We start from the raw sequence: 22,885 nt of genomic DNA, 5'->3' as shown, positions 1-22,885 counted from the left end.
CATGGCAGGAAGAGGCATTTAGGATACCTGGTCCTCAAACCAAAAGCATCTACATATCAGTCAAAAAGAGATGCTAGCTGTTCAAAATGCACTGACAGGCTTCAAGGACCTACTTCAGGGACAACTACTGATAAAGACAGACAACACCACGGTCATGTGGTACATAAACAAGCAAGGGGGCACTCATTCTTATCCCCTGTGCAGACAAGCCATGGCTTTATGGGACACAGCATTGACTTACCAAGTTCCCTCCTCCCCAAGGTACTCCTAAAGGTCAGGCAGGAGAAACCAAGAATGATTCTGATTACCCCAGACTGGCCACGCCAGTACTGGTATCCGATCTTAAGGACCTTGTCCCAATGCCCAGCCTGGACCTTTCCTCAACTACCTCATCTACTGTCCCAGCAAAACAATCAGATCCTGCACAGCCAACTCAGGACCCTAAACCTGGCAGCATGGCGGATAATGTAGCCATACAAACCACACCTCTCAGTAAAGCTGTGATGGATGTCATTTTAGAAGCCAGAAGGCCTAGTACTAGAAAATCCTATGCTGGGAAATGGAAAAGATTTTGCTCTTGGAACCAAGCTCAAGGAACAGATATAGCTGTTCCAAATATTCCTCAGATTTTGCAATACTTAACTGAGATGCTGGACAAAGGCCTATCTTTTTCATCAATTAAAATCCATGCCTCTGCCATTTCAGCTCATTACAATACAGAGCTACCACTCTTTTCTCATCCTTTATTAAGGTAGTACCTCAGAGGAGTCAAAATCTTAAGGCCTCCAAAGAGAACACCAATACCTGCATGGGACCTCAACTATTTCTTGGAAAAACCCTCCTTACCTCCTTTTGAGCCAGCTGCTATGGCAGATATAAAGTTCTTATCTTGGAAAACAGCTCTGCTCCTAGCAATAACTTCTGCAAGATAATTTCAGAGCTACAGGCTGTCATGGCTGTGGAACCCTTTATCATTTTTTATCCAGACAGGGTCTCTCTGAGAACAAACCCTACTTTTATGCCTAAGGTGGTATCCAGTGTAGCCCTTAACCAAACAATTCATTTGCCAACTTTTTATCCAAATTAACAGAACATGGGGGGAGAAAATTCTGCATTCTTTGGACGTACACAGACAACTTAGATTCTACTTGGACAAAACTAAAGTTTTCAGAAAGACAGAACAATTACTAGTGGCATATGCCACAGCATCACAAGGAAAGGCTATCTCCAAGCAGACTATTTCAAAATGGATAGGTCATTGCATTCAATTCTGCTACTCACAGCATGGCAAACCAGTGCCTAAGGGCATTAGGCCACATTCAACCAGAGTTGCAGCTACTTCAGCAGCCTTTCTCAGGGGCTACCAAAGGGCAGGCTTTGCCACTGCAGTTCTGCAGGGCCTCATAGCCACCTCTAATGCTGTTTAGCTCCAGCCCCCCAACCATAGCTTTGGGACTCAACTCAAATGTAATGACTGCAACAGTGCAACACGAAGAACATAGTACACTTACCATAAATATAGATGTTCGAGTGTATTCACTGTTGCAGTCCAGGTTACCCCCCCCCCGCCATCCCCCTTATTTTTGCTGGAACTTATCTTTACTTCTCTAATCTATACAATCTGGGTGGTGTATTTGCTTATAAATTAAGGTAAAGCTTATTTTGGTACATGTATGCTTTATTTACATACATTTTAGCCTACCCTTTTGGGGGCACCTGACATCTGGGGCAAGAAAAACTGAATAAAATGGCGTCGGCTGCATCTTTTATACCCCTGACGACCTGACGTCAGGGAAGAGGTGACAGCTCATTCTACTAGATTAGTTGCTACCTCCACTGTTTTTTTGTTCAAAGTTCCAATTGGTGACATTTGTGCTGCAGATACTTGGTTGAGTGTCCATCCCTTCATCTCTCACTGCAAGTTGGATTTACAGTCCAAGTGAGACCTCCCAAGATTTATGGTACCTGGGAACTCTGTCCCATCCATTGAGGAACAGACAAAAGAAACAACATTGGATACAAACATTATGTACTTATCATAATGATAGATTCATATTGTTTGCTTCCATCCTTCTTCAACTTCTTACCCTCCTACCCACTTCTAGCTATCATTTTTCTTTGTTTGTGGAGTGACCACACTGATGGTTCTATTGGCTTGGTCATGTCGTCTTCAACCCCTGCGTCAAGAGGTATTTCCTTGCCTATATTGAGTTTTTTCATATGATGGTACTTTATCAGCTTTATGATAGGATATGTGCAAACTCGAACTGTAGTAATTTGCTATTTACAGGGGATTGCGGGTAAGGGGAGGAGCAGCAGCCTAAGCCCTGGATCCAAAGTCTGAGAATGGCCAAAGTCATATCCCAGTTAGCTCCAATAACCCATCCATTGAGGAAGGATGGAAGCAGACAATACAGATTGATCATTACAATAAATACATAACGTTTGTTTCAACTTGAGGAATAAAGGTTAGGTAACTACATAAAGATACACAATCTGTTTGAAAGATGTTATATAATTGGTTTGGAAGGAAGCAGATAAAGTTACAAGGCTCTCCTACTTGATGTCACTGCTGCTAGAATGAGTGTCCATGACAACAATCTGAGATCAGAATTGGCTGCTGGTTTGGCATGAGGCAGTGCTAATTTCTCTAGTATGAAATTGAGGTCCCAAGGCAGTATGGTTTCTCTAAGAGGTCGTCTCAGTAGGAAGGAACAACTTAAGAAGGCTTTACAGACTTTTAAGGATACCAGAAAGGAAGAATAAATACTCTGATGTAAGTTTGAAATAGACATTAAATTTATATTGACTGCAGAATAGCTAGAACCTTGAACAAAATGTATGCCAAAAACTAGAAAACTGTCAGAGTAGAATCTCTGGCTACTGAATTATAAAGGAAATTTGCCCATTTACTTTTGCAAATTTTACTACTGAAAGACTTCTGAACACCTATTAGGAACTAAACCTTTCCTGCAGGGTAAGCAGGGTCCTTCCAATTAATTTTCAAGGCTGAAGATGTGGGTGTGGCTTGCTGGATAAATGATATAGGAGACCTTTATGAGGTCCAAAGAGAAGAGATTTTTCTATAGGATGATGCCACAGTAGGAGGAACCATACTTCTCTGAGCCAGTACAAAGTTGTAAGAATGACCTGACCTTGTTCTTGATTGTTTTCATAGAAATTTCATCATAGGGGGGAAAGAGAGAAAAGCATAAAAAAGACGTAAAGACCCCTGCTGAACCAGAGCATCTCAGGAATTATGCCTCTTTGGGGAAGTAGTGAGAAGTAAATGTTCCATTTGGCATTGGTCAGGGATGTAAAGAAGTCACAGCAGGGTTTTCTCCAGCAGCAAAACATGGCATTTGCCACAGATGAACAGAGGGACCACTTGTGAGGCATCAGTAAACTTCAGCTGAGCTTGTCCACTAGAATGCTAGCCTGACTGGCAATGTGCATTGCTGTCAGAAAGCAATGAACTGAGATGGACCATTCCAACAGCTGTATATCTTCTGGACACAGGGGACAGGAATGGAACCCCTGACTTGTTGATGTACCAATCCACAGACATGCTGTCATAGTGGATGTCAATTGCGTTCTGAGGGAGGAGGTCATGTGGAGGCTGCAACATTAGGAGGGGCACGCATCAGGACACTGATGTGCACAGATGCCTCTTCTTGTGGACATGTCCTTTGGACTGTCTGCCCAAACAATGCCTTGCCTTCCTCCATCCTAATGCTGAGATATCTCTGGTAACAATCACACTTTGAGAAGGAGGAATAAAGGAACTGTCATTGGAGATTGTCCAGAAGAAGCCATCATAGATGATGCTGATGTCATAATCATGAATTTTGGATCAAATGAGACATTGTGCTCATATTCAGAGACCACTGGACCCAATATGTTCATTGAAGGGCTGCCATGTGGTAGTTAGCAAGGGGTCGAAGAATCAGGAAAACTGTTGTTGCCTTAAAATCTACTATCCTGAAGCAGGATGTGACCATTACCTGTTGGTGAAGATAAGAGAAGACAAGTATTGGCTTGAAGATTCAGTATTCCAGCTTGTGGATGGATGGTTATACGGAGCTTCTCTGCTTGTGATGGTGCCAGCTGTGACTTGGCAGTTTTCACCAATATTCCCAAGAACCAGAGCAGATGCAGTAGATCAGTAGTTGCTGGTGACTTCAAAGCAAGGGGGAGAGGTTGCCAGAAACAACTGAATGGGTGGGGCTAACTGGAATGTGGTGGGACTCTTACAGCTGGTCAGAGACCATTAGCTGTAATTAAACAACAGATAATGTCATTCATATTAATATTACTGCCTCAGCACCCACTCTTTATGACTGCTTTATTGATTATATTCACTTCAGTTGTCAGACTGCAATTGACAAGATCAACCACAAGTGAAATGCAGCTTTAGCAAAAGGACTTCATGAGTCTTGCTGTTGCACAACAGCCCCCCCTGCACCTCTCCTTTGCTTGCCCCATGTTCTTCCCCCAACTGGCCTCATACCATCTAGACAGATTACTTTTTATGTTTTTTTTCACACTTTTGTCTTTCATGTTTAACTTTTTTACTCCAGCCTTGTAACACAGCCTAACTGGCCAAGACCCCTCTGTAATAAGCATGACAGAAATAAATTAATAAATCCAGGGTCTTGGGGTCTTTAGGCCCCAAGAAGTCCTAGAGCTCAAGCTGCTCTGAGGTGCATCTTAATAGTTTTTTCTTTCTTTACAACTTTTGATCCTGAACAAAAATCAGGAGTAAGGAAAGAAATTCAGTCTTTCAGTAAAACCAAAGTTCTGTCTAAAGCTTAACATTCAAAGCTAACCAAACAGTTGTTCATAATAACCTGAGGTGCCAAATGCTTGCAAGCCTGTATAAATCCTAGCTGATAAAATGCCTGCCTCTCTAACCCCCTAAAAAGACAGTAGCATTCTGTGTGCTCGTTTGGTGTTAGATTGGTAGGAAACTAAAATCACAAATGGCCAACAGCATACATTATACAACTGAGGGTCTGGAGGATGAGCACCTAGACAAAAGCTACACAAAGAAAGAAATACATGTAGACTCCACAAAGAAAAATAAATCAGCCAAAAATTAAAACCAGGGAACCAGTCAATGTAAGACAGCAGCAATGCTACTTGCTGCACTGCTGTGCAGTGATCAGTTGCTGTCACACACAACCTACCCAGACTATGATAGTCATTTACTGTGTGCAATTCTGTTTGTGATGAAAAGTAAAAAAAATAATATATAATGGCCAACTTGCTGCTGTTAGATATGATGCAATTCCTCACCGAAACAAAAAGTTATTTTCATCACAGGTATCACAAATAGCCCCTTTAACCATCAGTTATAGCCACTTGTATGGCTATGACAGTCCACCTCAGGACTTCGATTAAGATGAAAAGAATGAATACATAGATGACTTCCACACAAGTTCACAGTTTTTTTTTCTCCTTTAACAAGATGCATCTTTATTAAATTATCACTTATGACATAGGCAATCATACATTTATATAAATGAAAACAAAACATATTGACATAATATCAGTTGCAAGTATTTTACATCACAGACCGTATTGACATAATTTTAGTTGCAAACATCACTTATAATCTACCCAATCATTGCCAGTCAAACATTAAATAGTTCATTCAAATCCTGCCTTCGTTTAAACCTCATTCCTACCCTGTATGTGTTCCCACAGTTCCCATTTTTTTCTCTGTAATCTGCTCTTACTCCTTTCTTAAGATCCCATTTCCAGTTGTTTTGTCTCTGTTACTATATTCACTACTTGTAGTACAGTTGGTTTAGACGTTGATGTCCATTGTCTAGTAATTACTTTTTGGAACCACCATAATTAGACTCAGCAAGGCTCTAGGCAATTCTGATTCTGTATCATAGCTCAGAAAAGTCATTTCCCTAGTTACACCAATTTCACCCCAAATCAATGACAGGGTAGTACAGTATAGAACCCACTGCAATCCCCTCTTTGCCTCTCACCATCTTAGCTCAAGAATCAAGTAGAAAGATAAAAAGTATTGTGATGAAAAGAGCCAAAATCAGAGACAACAGTGACCTAAGTTGCATTCTTATATGTGCCCTTATAGGCTTTCCATTAGCATGTTTTTTTTTTTAATGCTATTAAGTCTAAGACTCAAATGTCTATTATTATTTAACAACTGCATTTCTCATTGACTAGTCAGATAAAACACAAACATTGTGAGTAACAAACCAAAATATAAGGCAAAATTAGAGACAGTCAAGAGCATCTATGTTTCTCCATCCATCCATCCATCCATCCATCCATCCATCCATCCATACATACATACATACATACATACATATATTTTATAGACACAAACACACACAAACTCACTAAGACACACACAGCCAGTGGTATGGCTGTAACAGTATGCCTGAGAAGTTTGATTATGATCAAATGAATGAACAAATACATAACTGCCACACATGAATGTAGCTTTTGATGTCACTAATACAGTCTGTACCCCATGTCACATCCCAACATACCTCTCAACCCCTTCACTCAAAAAATCAAGAAAAATGAATAATAGGGTACAAAGGACCAAAATCAGGGAAAAATTATGCCCTTATATACTTATAAAGTTGATACAAGGCTTTACACCAGGATGCTTTTTTAATGGTGGCAGAAAGTCTGAAGCTGAAATGTCTGTCATTCAATAACTGAAATCCTCACTGATTTCCCAAAATAAAGCACATACTTCACAGTTAAGATACCAAAAATGCAAGGCAAAATCAGGAAAAACTGACAGCATGTCTACTGCATATATACACACTTAAACACACGTATCCCCAACACACACACACACACACACACACACACACACACACACACACATTTTAATATATGTGCCTATATTTATGAGTATCTACACACATAAATTAAATTGAAAAATACTTACCTTCCTTACATTCTGGATAAATGACATGCAAATTGCTGCTATAAATATACATGCATTTAAAATAAAATAAATAAGTGAGAGTAAATGCGTAAATCTATATTGTTAACATGCTTGTATTTTTGCATGCGCCCAATACTTCCTGCTTCAATTTCAGCAGAAACTGATCCTCACTGCTTTGCAGAGCAAACTGGGGAGCACCTTTTCAAAGGCCTTTTCTGCCTTGCTTATCAACAGCGTACCATTTGCACTGAAGTTGGTGGGCTGTTTTTGAAAACAGCACGGAGAGCATAGCAAACTTTCTTTTTTTTTTTTTCATGCTCCAGAACTCAAATGCACTTGGAATTCCACACATGTAGAAGCATGCAAGGAGTTTCAAGTGTGAGTAAAGGAAATAGAACTAAACAATTAAAAACATAAAATTATATTTAAAAAATAAAATAAGAAAAATGATTGCATTTATTTTTTCCACTGAGGAGGCTGCAGCCACCTCTGCAGTATTTAGTCCCTTACTTTTATCAGTGACTTCTCTGCCATGGTTGCTAGGAACCAGTCATGTATATAAGGAAAAAACTCTTGTCACGTTCAGCATGAGATGAGCTACAGCAGTTGCCACACATTTGGTGAATACCCTGAGTACTGTAGTGGGACCAAATGGGGGGAGACTGAACTGATAAGGCCTGTCCTCATCCTAAAATATATGAGCTTCCTAGGCAACCTTGGTATCCTTATTTGCATGCAGTCATTCTGGAGGTTCAACAGAGTATTTCCAGTCTCCCTTCCTGAAATATGAATGTATGACTGCAATGTGACTATCTAGAATTTTGTCTTTTTTTACAGACAGATGTAGGTTGCTGAGGACTAGGATGCACATGTGGTTCTTTGTCTTCTTGGCAACCAAAAAGAAACTTGAATAGACTTGAGACCCTCACTGGTTCTTTTCAGCAACAACCTTTTGATGTTTAGTCTGGTTGCCACCTTCTGGTAGGGTAGGATGTCAGTAAAGGACAAGAAGGTAGGCATCAGAGGAGATGGAATTGGGAAGTTGTAGCCTTTGGATAGTAAAACCTTGAAAAACAATTCCTGTGTGATGACCTGCCTCACAGGAAAGTGCAGAGACTTGACTCCCTGACTTCCTGCAGAGCAGAAGCGTCAGGGTCTTCAGTTGTCTACTGGAGAAAGTGAGCAAAATCTCTGGTTCTGTAAACCACTTGTATCTCTAGGGCAGAGTCTTTTCTGGAAACCTCTACATCTGCACTGGTTTCTATTTGAACATTGCTCAAATAAGAGCTGTTGGCACTTCTTAAAGCATAAGTTTTATACGCTCCACATGTTATGACAAAAGGTTCTCTGAGGAGTGAAAAACATTATTTTGTCAGCCACAAAATCTTCCATTCGTCACATTTTTGCAGCTTCTCTTTCCTGTGCAGCTGAAACAGCTATCATATGAGACATTGGTGAATGAAGCCTTGAAGTTGTTCCGTGATGTCACAGTGCCTTAGCCAAGTATGACAGCATGGCTCTGCCTGACCTTGGATACATTGGCTGCTCCCTGTACAGCATTATGTAATAGCAACAAGACAAGGTTGTTAATATTAGCCAAGGTAACATCTGGAATTCCAGCTTGTACTGTAGTCTCTAATGTGTAATCTATTTCAGTGTCTCAAAGTTGTGCTGAAAGTTTTTTGTATCAGGTAGTTGAGAACTTGTATAGAGAAAGTATTTGATGCATAACCTTGCTTTCCAAAGTGGTCTAACACTTGAGACTCCTTGCCAGGAGGATGGCTCACTGGTCTGTCTCCTGGGGGGCATGTCCTTAAGGTAGTATGATTGCCAGTACAGTAGGCAAAGGAAGTCTTATTCCAAAATTCATGGCCCTTGATAGGCCTGAGAGTCTTGTCTGGTCTCCTAGGAATAGGTGCTACCACATCTATTTTTGCCAAACTCTCTGCATAGCCAATAAAATCATGCAGTCAGCTGGGGGACTAACCCAAAAAATAGTCAACGTGGAATGCAAAGTCTCTTGCAGTATTTGATGATATTGGAGAGAGTGAGTTGGTAGGCCCTGACCCTTACTGATGTATAACTTCAAAATGTCACCAAAATTTGGGATTACTGGTGGGATACTGTGGAAGCCTCCCCTTCTAGATCAGTATGTAGGGAGGAGGACTCCACAGAAGACACTCATCTTACAAGTGTGGGGAGCAGTAAGCAAATCAGATACCTGAACCCTGTACATGCAGTAGTTTTCCACCCCTTTGGGACAACGATGATAGGGCCAGTACATGAATTTGATGAACACCCTTGGTTGATGCAGATCTGGGTGCTGACTTCACAGGGATCTACCAATTCAAAAGGTTGCTTCTACAGCATCTTTACACTTTTGTGGATCAGCATTGAGGGTCTCTATACCAAGGATACCTTTGGTCAAGATAATGATCCAATCAAATGTAGGCACCACAGCCAGCATCGCCATCAAGGATGATTTTGGTGCCAAGAACTCAAATGCTGAAGTGGTCAGCAGTGGCATTGTGGACATTGAAGGCAAGATATGTGCCAGCACACAGGTGTCAAAGATCTGGCCACCTAGTGACTTTTATCACTGACAAACTTGACATCAAGAGAAAGGACAGCACTTAAGACAAAGACTCTTGACTAAAGCAGGAGTTGATGGCATATTCTTTGACTTCAAAGCACCCAGAGCCTTATATAAGCCTAGTGAAGGAGCAACAGAAGACAAAGAAGGAAGGGGGGACCTTCTTTTGCCACGCTGATTACAGTGGAGGGGGAACCCAACTAAGTTTGTGACTTGGTCAGTGTTTTCAGTGTCTTATCCCAGTCTGTGTGCAATGGACTGCAGAAGGACCTAGAGAAATGTATTTACATAGCTAAGGGAGATCTCATTCTAGATATCTAGATAGCTCTTTCTCTGAAGAAAACAACTTATTCTGTGTGAGTAAAGTCCTTAACTCCTTGACTTCTAGTTGAGATGTTCCTAAGAATGCACTACATCCTTAGCTGCTGCTGGCATCAGGTGAAGAAATCTCTACTTCAGAGGCTTTAGAACCAAAGGAAGAGATATTGTCATCCCTTTCTTTGTACATGCCATCAGCATTCTTCCTTTCTTTCTTTTCTTAAAGATGGCAGAAGAGTTGTTATGTGTTAATCCCATTATGGATTTATTTGTTCTTTCTCTCTTATAAGGTTCTAGATTCAGATTTGTCACATATCACAATTTGCATCTAAATGCTCTAGTCACAGACCCACATATGGGATATGGGAATCTTGAGAGGAATTTTGTGCCAACATTTTGTCAGAATTCTGAAACCTGTTCCTTTTCAATAGTGAACAAAGATATGGCACATTAACAAAGCACCTGAAACATAGTCAATAACAAAGCACCTGAAACATAGTCAGCAACCAAAATCCATCAGTTGTAACACAAAAACTATTACTTTAAAAAACTGAAACAGCTAGAAAATCCCAGAACAGCAATGGAAAATTGATTGGAGAGGGAAGGAACTCTTTATTTGTATTTATTACCAAGACTTCTTTATTAAGCCCTAGGAAGATATTGTATACTACACCCTCAGAATATATTATGAACTTAGTCCTGAGAAGGGGATATGGCTCCGCTGTGGGGAAGGTGCTGTGCAGTCTGTTCTAGGATGTTTTTTTATATACTCATCCCTAGGAAGGTGTTAGATAATCAGCCCCAAATGTGGAGTATGTACTTATTCTTGGAAGGTACTATACTCTCATGAATAAAGCAGGCTAGTCATCAAATGAATTATAAATTACCCTGAGGTCTGATGACCACTGAAAGAGTGGGTTAGTTATAGTGAAGCAGATACAAGGAGTACAGCACCTTACAAGTTTGATGTGAAGGCTTTGCTAACCCACATAAGAATTTTTCAGTGGCTAGCATTAGTTTTCTGCTCTTTTTCTATCCTCTTCTAACACCTCTCCTTTAATTTATTTGCTTCTTCTTTTTTCTCCCATGCATCCATGCTCTTGCATTCAAACTCTATCTATAATTTGCTTTCCTTTCCTACTTACTAACATCACACTTGCACTAATATATCTTTTTCTTATGTATAGTGCCCATTGCACCTCATTCTTGTTTGGAAATTGTTAAAGTATTATGCTATTAGAACAGAGTGTGTTTTTGTGTGTAATGTATTAGTTTAGATCTTTTCTGCTGGTTTTTTTTTTGTGTGTAATGTATTATCGTGGAGCTTTTCTCCCCGGGCCTCCACTGAAAATGGGCTTTCGGGCCCAGTGGACTTCCCCGGTTATCAAACTGGAAATAAATAAATAAATAAATAAATAATAATCCTAATAGTCCTGATCAAAAGGGCTTTGGTGAGCAATTTGTGTACTCATCCATGTGACGTAACACATTCATAGTATAGAATGATAGGTCAGTCTGACTATGACAGTGGGATATACTTAGCATATGCAAAGGATAAGGTGGTGCAATACCTTGGGATATATGCAGCACATTCATAGGATAAAGCGGTGTATGACAGAGGTTATGTATGGTAAGTCCATAGGAAAAGCAGTGTATGACAGTGGTTATGTATGGTATGTCCATAAGATAAGGCAATGTGTGTCAGTGGGATATGTTCAGTACATTGTTATGATGCACCAGCACATATCAGTGGGATATTTTCAGTTCATCCTTATGGTCAGTGGGATATGTTCAGTGCCGCATATGTCAGTGGGATATGTTCGGTATATAATTATGATACAGCAGCATATGTCAGTAGGATATGTTCAGAACATCTCTAGGATAAAGCTAAATATGATAGTGGCTTATGTACAACACATCCTTAGGCTAAGGCAGTGTAATCATAGTCAGATGTGTAGAATACTTCCATACAATAAGGTTCTCTATGACTGTTGGATGTGTTCGGTATTGCCATTGGATAAGGCTAAATATGACAGTAGGATATGTTCAGCATGTACATAGGATAAGGCAGCATATGATAGTTGGATGTTTGCAAAACTTCCATTGGATAAGGCTGTGTATAACAGTGAGGAGTGTGTTGCATACCCACAGAAAAAAGCTGACTGTGACACTGGGCTATGTGCAACACATGCACAGGATAAGGCTAGGTATGACAACAGAATGTGTTCAGCACATGCATAGGACAAAGGTAAATGTGACAATGTGATACGTGTGGTACATCTGTATGATAAGGCTAAAGCATGATGTGAACAGCACATGCATAGGACAAAGGTATATGTGACAGTGTGATACGTGCAGTACACTTGTATGATTATGCTAAAGCATAACGTGAACAGCACAGTCATTGGATAAAGGTAAATGTGGCAATGTGATACATGTAATACACCTGTATAATAAGGCTAAAGCATGATGTGAACAGCACATGCATAGGATAAAGGCAAATGTAACAATGTGATACATGTAGTCCACCTGTATGATAAGGCTAAGCCATAATGTATTCAGCACATGCATAGGATAAAGGTAAATGTGACAGTATGATACATACAGTAGACCTGTATGATTAGGTTAAAGCATGATGTTTTCAGCACATCCATAGGATAAGGAAATGTATGACAGTGAGGTATGAGTGGCATATCCACAGCATAAGGCTGAGTAGGACAGTGGGAAATGTGTGGCACATCCACATGATAAGGTTGAGTAGGACAGTTGGAAATGTATGGCAGCAGGTGCATAGGACAAAGGTAAATGTGACAGTGTGATATGTGTGGTACATCTGTATGATAAGGCTAAAGCATAATGTGAACAGCACATGCATAGGACCAAGGTATATGTGACAGTGTGATACACCTGTATGATAAGGCTAAAGCATGATGTAAATAGCACATGCATAGGATAAAGGTAAATGCGACAGTGTGATACGTGCAGTACACTTGTATGATTATGCTAAAGCATAACATGAACAGCACATTCATTGGATAAAGGTAAATGCAACAATGTGATACATGTAATACACCTGTATAGTAAGGCTAAAGCATGATGTGAACAGCACATGCATAGGATAAAGGTAAATGCAACAATGTGATACATGTAGTCCACCTGTATGATAAGGCTAAGACATAATGTATTTAGCACATGCATAGGATAAAGGTAAATGTGACCGTATGATACATGCAGTACACCTGTATGATTAGGTTAAAGCATGATGTTTTCAGCACATCCACAGGACAAGGAAATGCATGACAGTGAGGTATGAGTGGCATATCCACAGCATAAGGCTGAATAGGACAGTGGGAAATGTGTGGCACATCCACATGATAAGGCTGAGTAGGACAGTTGAAAATGTGTGGCACATCCACAGGATAAGGCTAAGTATGACAGTGGGATATGTACAGCCCTCTAATAGAGCAAGGCTTAGAACTAACAGTGGCAAAATGTGTCAATGAAGATGGTGAAGTATTGGTTGTTACCCTGTCTAACTGAGTGTTTAGAAAACAGGAGTTTTCCTGAGGAAATCATTGTTTATCCTGGATAACAGGATGTTAGGGTAACATTTGGTTACCTTGGCTAACAGACTGTCTGCAGAATCATGGGGCAACCTGGTTTATGACAAGGCTGTGGTGTTATGTTTAGCAGGATAGTAATGTGACTGTAGAGTCGTGGATTATCCTGGGTAATAGGGTAACTGGAAACTAGTTGGGAAGCATGCCGACTGGGAATTATGGGATATTATGGATAGGAAGTCACTGATTGTCATCATGGCGATTGGGAACCATGGCTTATTCTGGATAATGGAGTAACTGGAAAATGTATGTGTCCTCTATGTGATGGGGTGACTGAGAGATGACCGGATACTTAACAGGATCCCTAGGGTATCTATCGCTGCCCTGAATGACTGTATGATTAGGGAATCAGGAACTCACATGGATAAGTAACTGCAGAGACAATGATTACTACTTGTGAAGATGTAACTCTGGGATCGTCAAAGCTTTGTGCTCTGATTGTGAGTACACACATCTATATCTAGTGACATGACAAAGAATGTTGGGTCTCCCAAGTAGTAGTGTAGGTAAAGAATTCCTTGAAATGCTAGGAGCAGAGTGGACAGTTGTTTCAAGTCAAATGTGTGCACAGCAGAAGTTCAAATACCACTGAAATGCATACAATTAATTTCATATTTAATTAAGACTGACATTTTACCTAAAGACAACACCTGCTGCACCCACCCAAATTTAATACGATTGATTCCAGAATTGTGAATTTCACCTGTAGTGACATAATTCTAAAAGAGTGACAGTGACAGTGACTCTAGCAATCAGTCATCACACTGTGTTTATACTGCTGTGGGTAGAGAATCACATGCTACCTCTGCTTTACTGGCTTTCATGGGGGGTATCACAGAGCACTCTGTGTAACAGTGTCCAGTCTGACATTAATGTTACATGTAAATAACTTTATATGGACTTCCTTAAAAGGACCTGTATCATGAGCTGAGTAGAAGAATGTATGGCTATTACAGGACAGTTTGATTTGAGGGAGGGGTAGGAGGCAAATAGAACTCTCTGAGGTAGCACTATGAACACATGTGGAGTCATGTGGTGCCATAAATAGTGCAGTCCTTCCGGGTTCCATTCTGGTCCTTATTACTGAGGTAGGGTAAGTACCTCACAGTAACTTGATCACCAGAATTGCAGGGTACTCTGAGCCACCCAGAAGTAACAGGCTGGCAGGGAGTCACAAGAGTCCACTTAATGAAGGATGACTAGGAATGGCAATGCATTTTACTGCTCCTGTAAATCAGCAGAAAATAGCAAAGGTTACCCAGCAGATTAATGTAGAAACCAGACACAAATCTGCAAAACCCTGCAGAACAGAGAAGCACATGCACCAGATGTCATTCATCAGTGTATCATGAGAGAGATAAATTCCTTTTGAAAAAATACTTAACCACATTGGCTGCTGAATGCACAATGACACACAGGCCTTTCATAATGCACTGAGACAAGTGAACCAGACACCAGTAGCTATAGATATGTTTCACGCTTGTTTTGGCTCATTATTACAGTGTGAAGTGAGAGGCCAGCATTGCTCTGAAACACTCATCAAAATGCTTGCTGTAAGTTTACTTTAGGGGCAGCTACTAGATAAGGTTGAAAGAAAAGAATAAAAGTTATACAACAGGTGCATGTGCTACCCCCAAAAATAAGGAAACATCTGTGCAAATATATTTGCAGCTCTTCTTTATGTAAGCATCATGTGACATATGAATCCATAGAACATACATGGTATAAGCGCTATCATATGGAAAAATGAGAGGCTTGATGAATCCAGTCTTTTCTGCTACAAACTGTTTTGTCACTACTTGGTAAGATACCAGTGAAAGTCAGTCTTATGCAACTGTCAGCTATCCCTGTGCCACTGGGCTGTATACCAGTACAGGCAGCGCATGTGTTTGGGAAATGGAAGATTTCCTTGGGCAGTTCTTCCCAGATGATAATGCTTTTTGAATCATTTGATTTGGGGAGAAAGAGTCATAGTAAAACTTCTATGGGAACCCACAAGCTTTCTTCCCTTCACTGACATGTTATTGTTGCTGTAGTGACCTCTCAGTTTGTTCTGGGTGAGAGCTGCTAAGCAGTCAGTGTGGCTGCACTCTCCTCTTAATGTGGCATTGAAAGAGGGTTTATTAAAAAAGGGATAACAGTGATATAGCAGCAGTTATCATTATCTCACAAATCTTGGTTCTCTGATGTGGAGTGCCTTCTCCATTGACACTGTACATCCTCCCTGCATCCATGTGAGTTTTCATCAGGTAATGTGCTTTCCTTCTGCATCTTAAAGACATGCCATTAGGTGAAGCTGGCTATCCTCTGAACTACTCACAGGCATACCATGTGTGCATGTTCTGCACTAGACTAGCATCCTGTTAAACACTGGTTCATGGTGTGTGTGAGCAGCAATGGTCTAGCATCCTGTTCAACACTGGTTCACTACCTTGTGCTCATTGCTGTATGGGAAAGACTTCATTTAACCCTTCCTCTTTGAAGGATAAAAGCAGGTGAAAAAGAATGAATGGTGTGATAGTTGAAAATATGAGAACAGCAAACAGTACAACATTGCATAATATTCTGATTAATCCATGGTAGATGAACTGTATAAGATATTACCGGCTAGGTTGCCCCGCCTTTAAAAACTCAGAGTGCACAGACATCTTTGTAGCAGTTATTTTTGAGATTTATTTATGATAGTTATGTAATTAAGCACAGCATTATGTATAAATAACTGGGTTTTGAGAGTGTAACATGAACACTACCTAAAATGGCTATAAACCTGGTCTGATATTGCAATTGCAGACACAGAGATTTAAGAGCCGACAGGCTGCTGGAACCATCTAGTATGGAGCAGTTTAGAAAGGTCAGACACAGTTCTGGATTTCTGGATCTAGAGTTTAGTCAGTCATTACCTTAACCATTATGTCATACTCTGAAAATGTCATTACTGATATTTATATGCTTAGTAAACAGGTGATTTATTCAAAGTGGTACATTCTGCAATTGCAGGTTATAGGGATTAAACCTGTTTCTGTGTGATGTAACTTAATCACGTGTTATCGTAATCACTATGTCATACTCACAAGAATATCACTATAGTTTTCTGTATGCTTAATTAGATGTTGGGTGTGTAATATTGCCCTAATGTCATTTATGACTAGTAACGAGTGTGTTTCTTTAAGGAAACTACATTGTATGAGGAACTACATACACATGAACCTGTTTGCTTCCTTCATCCTTCGTGCCATCTCCATCCTCATCAGTGATGCAGTAATCAACACGCATCATAAAATCAATGACTACAACATCCAGGAATTGCTGCAGAGGAAGGTGTGTATGCTGTACTGCGAAAGATTGAAAACACCTGTCAATAAACATTTATTTTTTAATACTACAAGCACATGCATGAATATTGCTCTAAACACTGGTTGTAAAAGTCTTCAAATTACAAGTGACATGAAAATCAAAGTTTAGTGCTACGATACCAGACAGTGAGATGCTGAATCTTTGGAATTACACAGAAAAAATAACAGATTGGTATTCTCAATAGATGTTTTGTGACAGAGATCCTTTGCAGTGGGAAGCTGTTCAGATTTTCTTTTCTTGTAGATCCAGCTCACCCACAGTTCAAAATGTTCTGTTATGCCCATGTGTGAGGTCACATGTGCTCTGACTATCCATTTCATGGCATCATTGAGATGGTGCTCAAACCTTGCATTCCCCATTTGGCTTCAACCACTGAGTGAGTACAACCTTAAAGAGAAACAAACACACAATAACATAAAATTATACAGTAGCCTAACTTTGAAACAGAATTAACTAAAGAAGGTGGACTAAGAGATAGTGTCCAGTCACAGGAGGTCAGTGAAAAGCACCCAATGTAGCAGACCCCATTACAGATCAGCTGATAAAGTGAGGAAATATCTGTTGCATTTGGCTTTGTAGGCAACAGAGCAGCTGACATGGTGGGTACATATCTGTTAATATTTCATTTTGAAGGCCTTCTAAAGTTGGTAGGTCTTGGAGAGACCCCAAATAGTGACAGTTAAACCACTCTAGAAAGATCAGAGATGGAGGAAGGTCAAAATGCAAATGCTTATATAGTTTAGTTCTGAAGTACCAAGGTCCAATAACAGGCCCTGTTCCCAAAATCATGAGCCAAGAGATAATGCACGATGGAGAATAAAGCATTTGATCAAGTTATATAATGTTAAGACTAAAAACATAGCCCTTTACTCCGATTTAGTATATTGTATATTCATCCATTGGGGCTGTACAGTTTTCAAGATAGTAGAACTTTGGCTGCAATGAAATTTTCCACTTTGGCTGTAATGAAATTTTCCTGTTTCTCCCATGATTGTGTGATCTTAGGAGTTACTTCACATGAAACAACAAGAGTCTGTAGGGGCACAGGGGGACTTGCATGTCTGAAAACCAATAACCTTTGTTTTTATTCTTTTATTTTTGAAGTTTTAACTAAATAACAGTAATGTTTGATGTTTTGCGATGCGGTATTATTGTTATTTTTTCCCCTCAAAGTAGCTGGCTATCATACCACCAGCTCTTCTCCCCAGTCACCAGGTCTACTGAATCTGCCTTGAGTTTGCCCTACCTCCTGTGACAATGTGACAGCCTTGTGAGCTGTGCAATCCCTGCTTGGGAAGTGTATGTGCAATCTGGCAACAAAGTAGCACACAACTTATGCAGCACAGAGCCTGTCAGATTCATAACACTGTTTAATGCATTAAGCTTAGGCAACCTTTCTGCCCCCAGTAGGATTGTTTAGCCCACATGAAACATTAATTTCCATCCTGTCCTTGCAGCCCCTCCATTGCCTGTGCTGTACTGTTATTGTATTCATCTCCTAGCTATAAATCCAGCTTGATGACAATGTGAAATGATGACCAAGTAGTTATGGTACAAATGCTAGTAATTGATATTTACCTGAAGCAAGCATTAGACCGCAGCCACAAATCGAGTCATGTGGGTTTTCAAAGAGGTATTTTAATTTTGTTTTTCCTTACAAAACTTTATTGGTTGTTTCACTAATAGAGAACATCATTAAAATACAATTTAAATTAAATTTACATAGATAGTACCCTTGCAGTTATAATAGCCATTATAGTTTTAAATAACATTATAACAAACATTTCAAATATTACATATTTACAGTGATGTACAAGACAATTTTTACTCTACATTATAATGTCTTTACAAAATTTACATTAGCTCAGATGATATGGCATTTTTCATTTTCATATTTCCTATTTGGCATTGAACCTTAAGCAATATGTTATGATAGGTGAACTTCTGAAATATTTTCATTTTCTTAGCTTCTATGTTTGTAGTCATTATTTTTCCATTAGTTGCAAAGAGTCTCCAAACTGAGGAGGTGAACCAGTTTCTCATTATACTTTTTGTGCAATGGCAAGAATCATCCATAATACATAGGGCCAGATTCACAAAGGCTTGCACGGAGTCTGAGAGTAGTGTAAGCCAGCAGACAGCCAATATGTCTGCCGAGCGATCCAGCAACAGCCGGCAGGGGCGTGCATGAGAGCTCCTAAAACTACTCTTCATGTTATGCAAATTACCTCATTTGCTGCTGAAAGATATGCAAATTAGGTAATTTTGCGATCCAGGAAACAATAACCTGTCCGTGGAAGAGTAGAGTTATTTGCAGAAATGTACTCCGTTGGTAATGGAGTACCATTCTGCAAATAGCAAAACGGATTTATGACAGCTCCAAATAAAGGATGCATCCAGTTGAGGAAGCATGTCAATGGCCAAATATAAGGCCATTGGCATTTTGATCGGATGAAAATGAATAAAAATAAATTTTTTCCCCGATCTCAAATGTTTAAGCGTAGCGCAGTGCTGCGCAAACATGCAGCGCTTTAAAAACCAGAAAAAAAAGCCAAAAATAGGCATTCTTATTAAAAATATTCTTCTGCCATGCAAGTGAATGGCAGGCTGAAGACAACATGGCTACTGAGTAGTGGTTGCTGAGGGGGGAAGCTCAGTTCGAGAGATGTAACCAAGCATTAGTAGGCAATCCTATGCAAATGACGATAAGGATAGTGAATCCCAATTTTCCCTGGCATGTGAGCCATGTCCCTGGAGTGTAAGTGTAGGAGTAGGGGAGCAGTAGAGTAGAAGATAGGTGACATCATGAGGGGGTATGTATGAAAGACTGTAAGCTCATTGGAGCAGAGTGGCTTGTGTTTGCTGTGAATTACTCAGGATTGGAAGAGGCATGTCTACATCAGTTTTAACTGAAACCCAGAAACCGAAGGTGTACACTGTGGATATCACTGAATTTTCTTGCAAATGTGCTTAAACCGTGTGCACACATTTGCACGTCTGTAAACCCGTCTAAGCCTGTGTGTGTGTGTACACTCGCCTAAGCCTGTGTAAGCCTATGTGCGTGCATGTGCACCCGCCTAAGCCTGTGTGCATGCGTGTGCACTCATGTGCGCGTGTTTGAGCTTGTTTCTGTGACGCTGCCTCCTGTGGAAACAGAAAGGGAAAAGGAAGGAAAAGAAGTAGTAGGAAGTTAACCAAAGAGAACTAGCAGACCTGCCAGGTGAAATCAATCAGAATCAGCCAATTACACAGGCGGTACACTAGCCCAGCCCAGCCCAGCACTTAAAACTCTGCAAACAACATTACCCCATGTTTTTCTCAGAAACACTGCAACACTGCAGTATACAAAGAGATTGAAAACTTAAAAAGCTTAACTCAGACAAAAAAATGTTAGGGGCTGCCATTGGTATTATAAGGCAATATGTGCAAGATGCTGAGGGTGGTGCCATTGCGAATGCTGCTGAGCAACCCACAGTGAGGAGACGGAGAAGAGTGTACAGACCCAGGGTAACCTACCAGGGGCTACATGAGCTGGAGATAGTGGAGCGCTATAGAGTGGACAGAGACCCCCTGTAGCAAATTGTTGAGCTGTACAGGCCATGCCTCACACACAGAACCAACAGAGGAGAACCCATCCCAGTGGAAACCAAGGTATGTGTTGGCCTAAGAATACTGGCAATAGGTACCTTCCTGAGACCAACTGGTGATATGATGGGGATTTCACAGGCATCATCATCCAGGGTACTGCACCAGTTCCTGAATGCCATGTCAGCACATGTCAGTGATCACGTATATTTCCCCAATTCCCATGAGGCATTGGCCAGCAATATGCATCTCTTCCAGCAAATAGCAGAATACCTTGAGGTAGTGGGTGCAATTGACTGCACGCACATATACATCAAAGCACCAGCCGGTGAGAGGGGTAGGGCCTACATCAACCACAAGGGCATCCCCTCCATCAACTGCCAGGTCATGTGCAATGCCAAGGGCGTAATACTGAATGTGTGTGCTGGCTGCCCTAGAAGCTGCCATGATTCCCATATCTGGCATCTGATGCAGCTGTAGCAGACATTTGCCAATGGGGACATCCCTGATGGTCACCTAGTAGGGGATGCTGGATACACACTGGAGCCGTGGCTGATGACACCCATCAGAAATGCACACACACCTGAACAAGAACACCATAATGAGGCACACGCACAAACACGAAATGTAATCGAGCGTGTGTTTGGGATGCTCAAGTCATGGTTCCGGTGCCTGGACATATCTGGTGGAGTCTTGCAGTACTCACCAACTACATGTACCCAAATTGTCATGGTATGTGCCATGCTACACAATATGATCCTGCAAAAACAGCTGTAGCAGGAACAGCATGGGGCAGGGCCAAACAGCCCCCCACCATTGCCAAGGCCATCACAGGCACAGCATGACTCGGAGGAGCACCAACCTGAGCCTGCCCCAGTAGGCAGAAGGAGGAGTGCTCAGTATGCCTTGGCCTTGGCAGAGAGGCAACACATAGCACATACACTGGCTCAGTAGGAACCCTGGAAATGATACCTCTCTCTGACTCACACATAAAATAAAAGGGATGCCTAACTTGACACTACCTGTTTTCAAACATGTATAGGGAGTATACCATGTGCATCCGACATAGGCAGCCCTGCAGCACCACCTGAGGCATGATTGCCATGTTCTAAGCAATATAAAGCAGTGCTAAGCAGCTTTTACCACTATTTTGTATATGTAAACAAAATTGCCCATGCTAACTAGCGCAACGTTGGGCAATGTTGGGCAAGGTCGGGCAAAGTTGAGCAAAGTCAGGTAAATATGCTCATATTTGCAGTGCTGTTCCTTAAGCAGTCTGGTCTGCCCAGCATGAAAATAAAAAGCAGTGACAGGGCTCGAACCCAGGGTACTGTGTAGTATAGTCACACTACTGAACCACTAAGCCATGACAGCATTACACTGGCACAGACACAGCAGGACAATTGTACACTAATGCAAACACAAAGAAATGCTGTATCATGACCCTAAAAAGGCATATGGGTAACCTCCCCTACAGGCCTATGCAGACAGAAAACAGCAGGCCAGATGGTGTGATGTGGGTTGGGTAGGCTATGAAGTCGCAATCTAATATACGTGACACTGGACGCTAGGATCTGTAGTACAGTAGTATGCCTCAAACCAGTACGATAGGCAACAGTACAGACTGAAATGGTGTACCTTACATAGCAGTGCAGGCCTGGCAAATGTGTATAAGTGACAGGTGAACCCCTCATCCTATGTACACCCACAGTAACAATCAGGTGTGCCCCCGGGTAGAAATGTACAAAGAATAGCTGTCCCCCTTGTATGTAGAAATGTTGATAAGTCTATGCAAAGTGTCTCATGGAAGCCCTGCAGGCACAGCATGATCCCTGTTGAGTTATGACACAAAGGTGAGCCCTGCAGTAAAAATACAACTTGATTGTCCACACACATATAGTATAAATGTGTATACTGGGAGTGCTCACACACTTCAACAAATGTAGTGGATTTCATTCAGCGACACACTGAAAGGTCATACTGAGCATGCTCACACACTTCAATAAAAGAAGCAAATGTCAGGCAACAACATACTGAAATGTCATACTGGGCATGTTCACACACTTAGGCCATGTCTGAGTACAGCAGTGGGCCACACATATCTGGCAATTGCATGTTTCACCCCAGGAACCTGTCACTATTCACCAGTCCTGCCTTGTGCACACAGTTATATGAAAACAGACACATAAAATATATTGGAAAGCTGTCATAATCAAACTATGTACCACAAGTACTTAAGTTGTTCACAGAAAGTGAAAAAGCAAAGAAGATCAATAAACCTGCAATCAATATCATCAACGAACAATGTGCACTCCAAATATTATCCAATCCATGTTCTGGCAAAAGAATCTGTGAAGGCATCCATAGAGAACCATGGTGCTTCCTTCCGCTATGTCATAAATAGCAATGTACACTCATATATGACCTTAGTCAGTGCAAACTGTAAATGACTGACATTGCCAACATCCT

At 40.9% G+C, this 22,885-nt stretch overlaps 1 protein-coding gene across 4 annotated transcripts in view; it reads left to right on the top strand.

The window, feature by feature from the left end:
• GCGR (glucagon receptor) overlaps positions 1-22,885 on the top strand; it is a 1,613,162-nt gene that overhangs the window by 1,187,825 nt on the left and 402,452 nt on the right. For all 4 annotated transcript variants that reach the window (XM_044068203.1, XM_044068202.1, XM_044068204.1 and 1 more), the window contains exon 7: positions 16,648-16,795. In XM_044068203.1, coding sequence (XP_043924138.1) covers positions 16,648-16,795 — 148 coding nt within the window. The remainder of the gene's footprint in view (positions 1-16,647; positions 16,796-22,885) is intronic.

The sequence above is a fragment of the Protopterus annectens genome, chromosome 4.part0 (assembly GCF_019279795.1).
Source record: "Protopterus annectens isolate FY-2018-M chromosome 4.part0, PAN1.0, whole genome shotgun sequence".
Classification (NCBI taxonomy): Eukaryota; Metazoa; Chordata; order Ceratodontiformes; family Protopteridae; genus Protopterus; species Protopterus annectens.
Note: the sequence above shows the minus strand (reverse complement) of the source record. Positions and strands in the feature narration are given on the sequence as shown.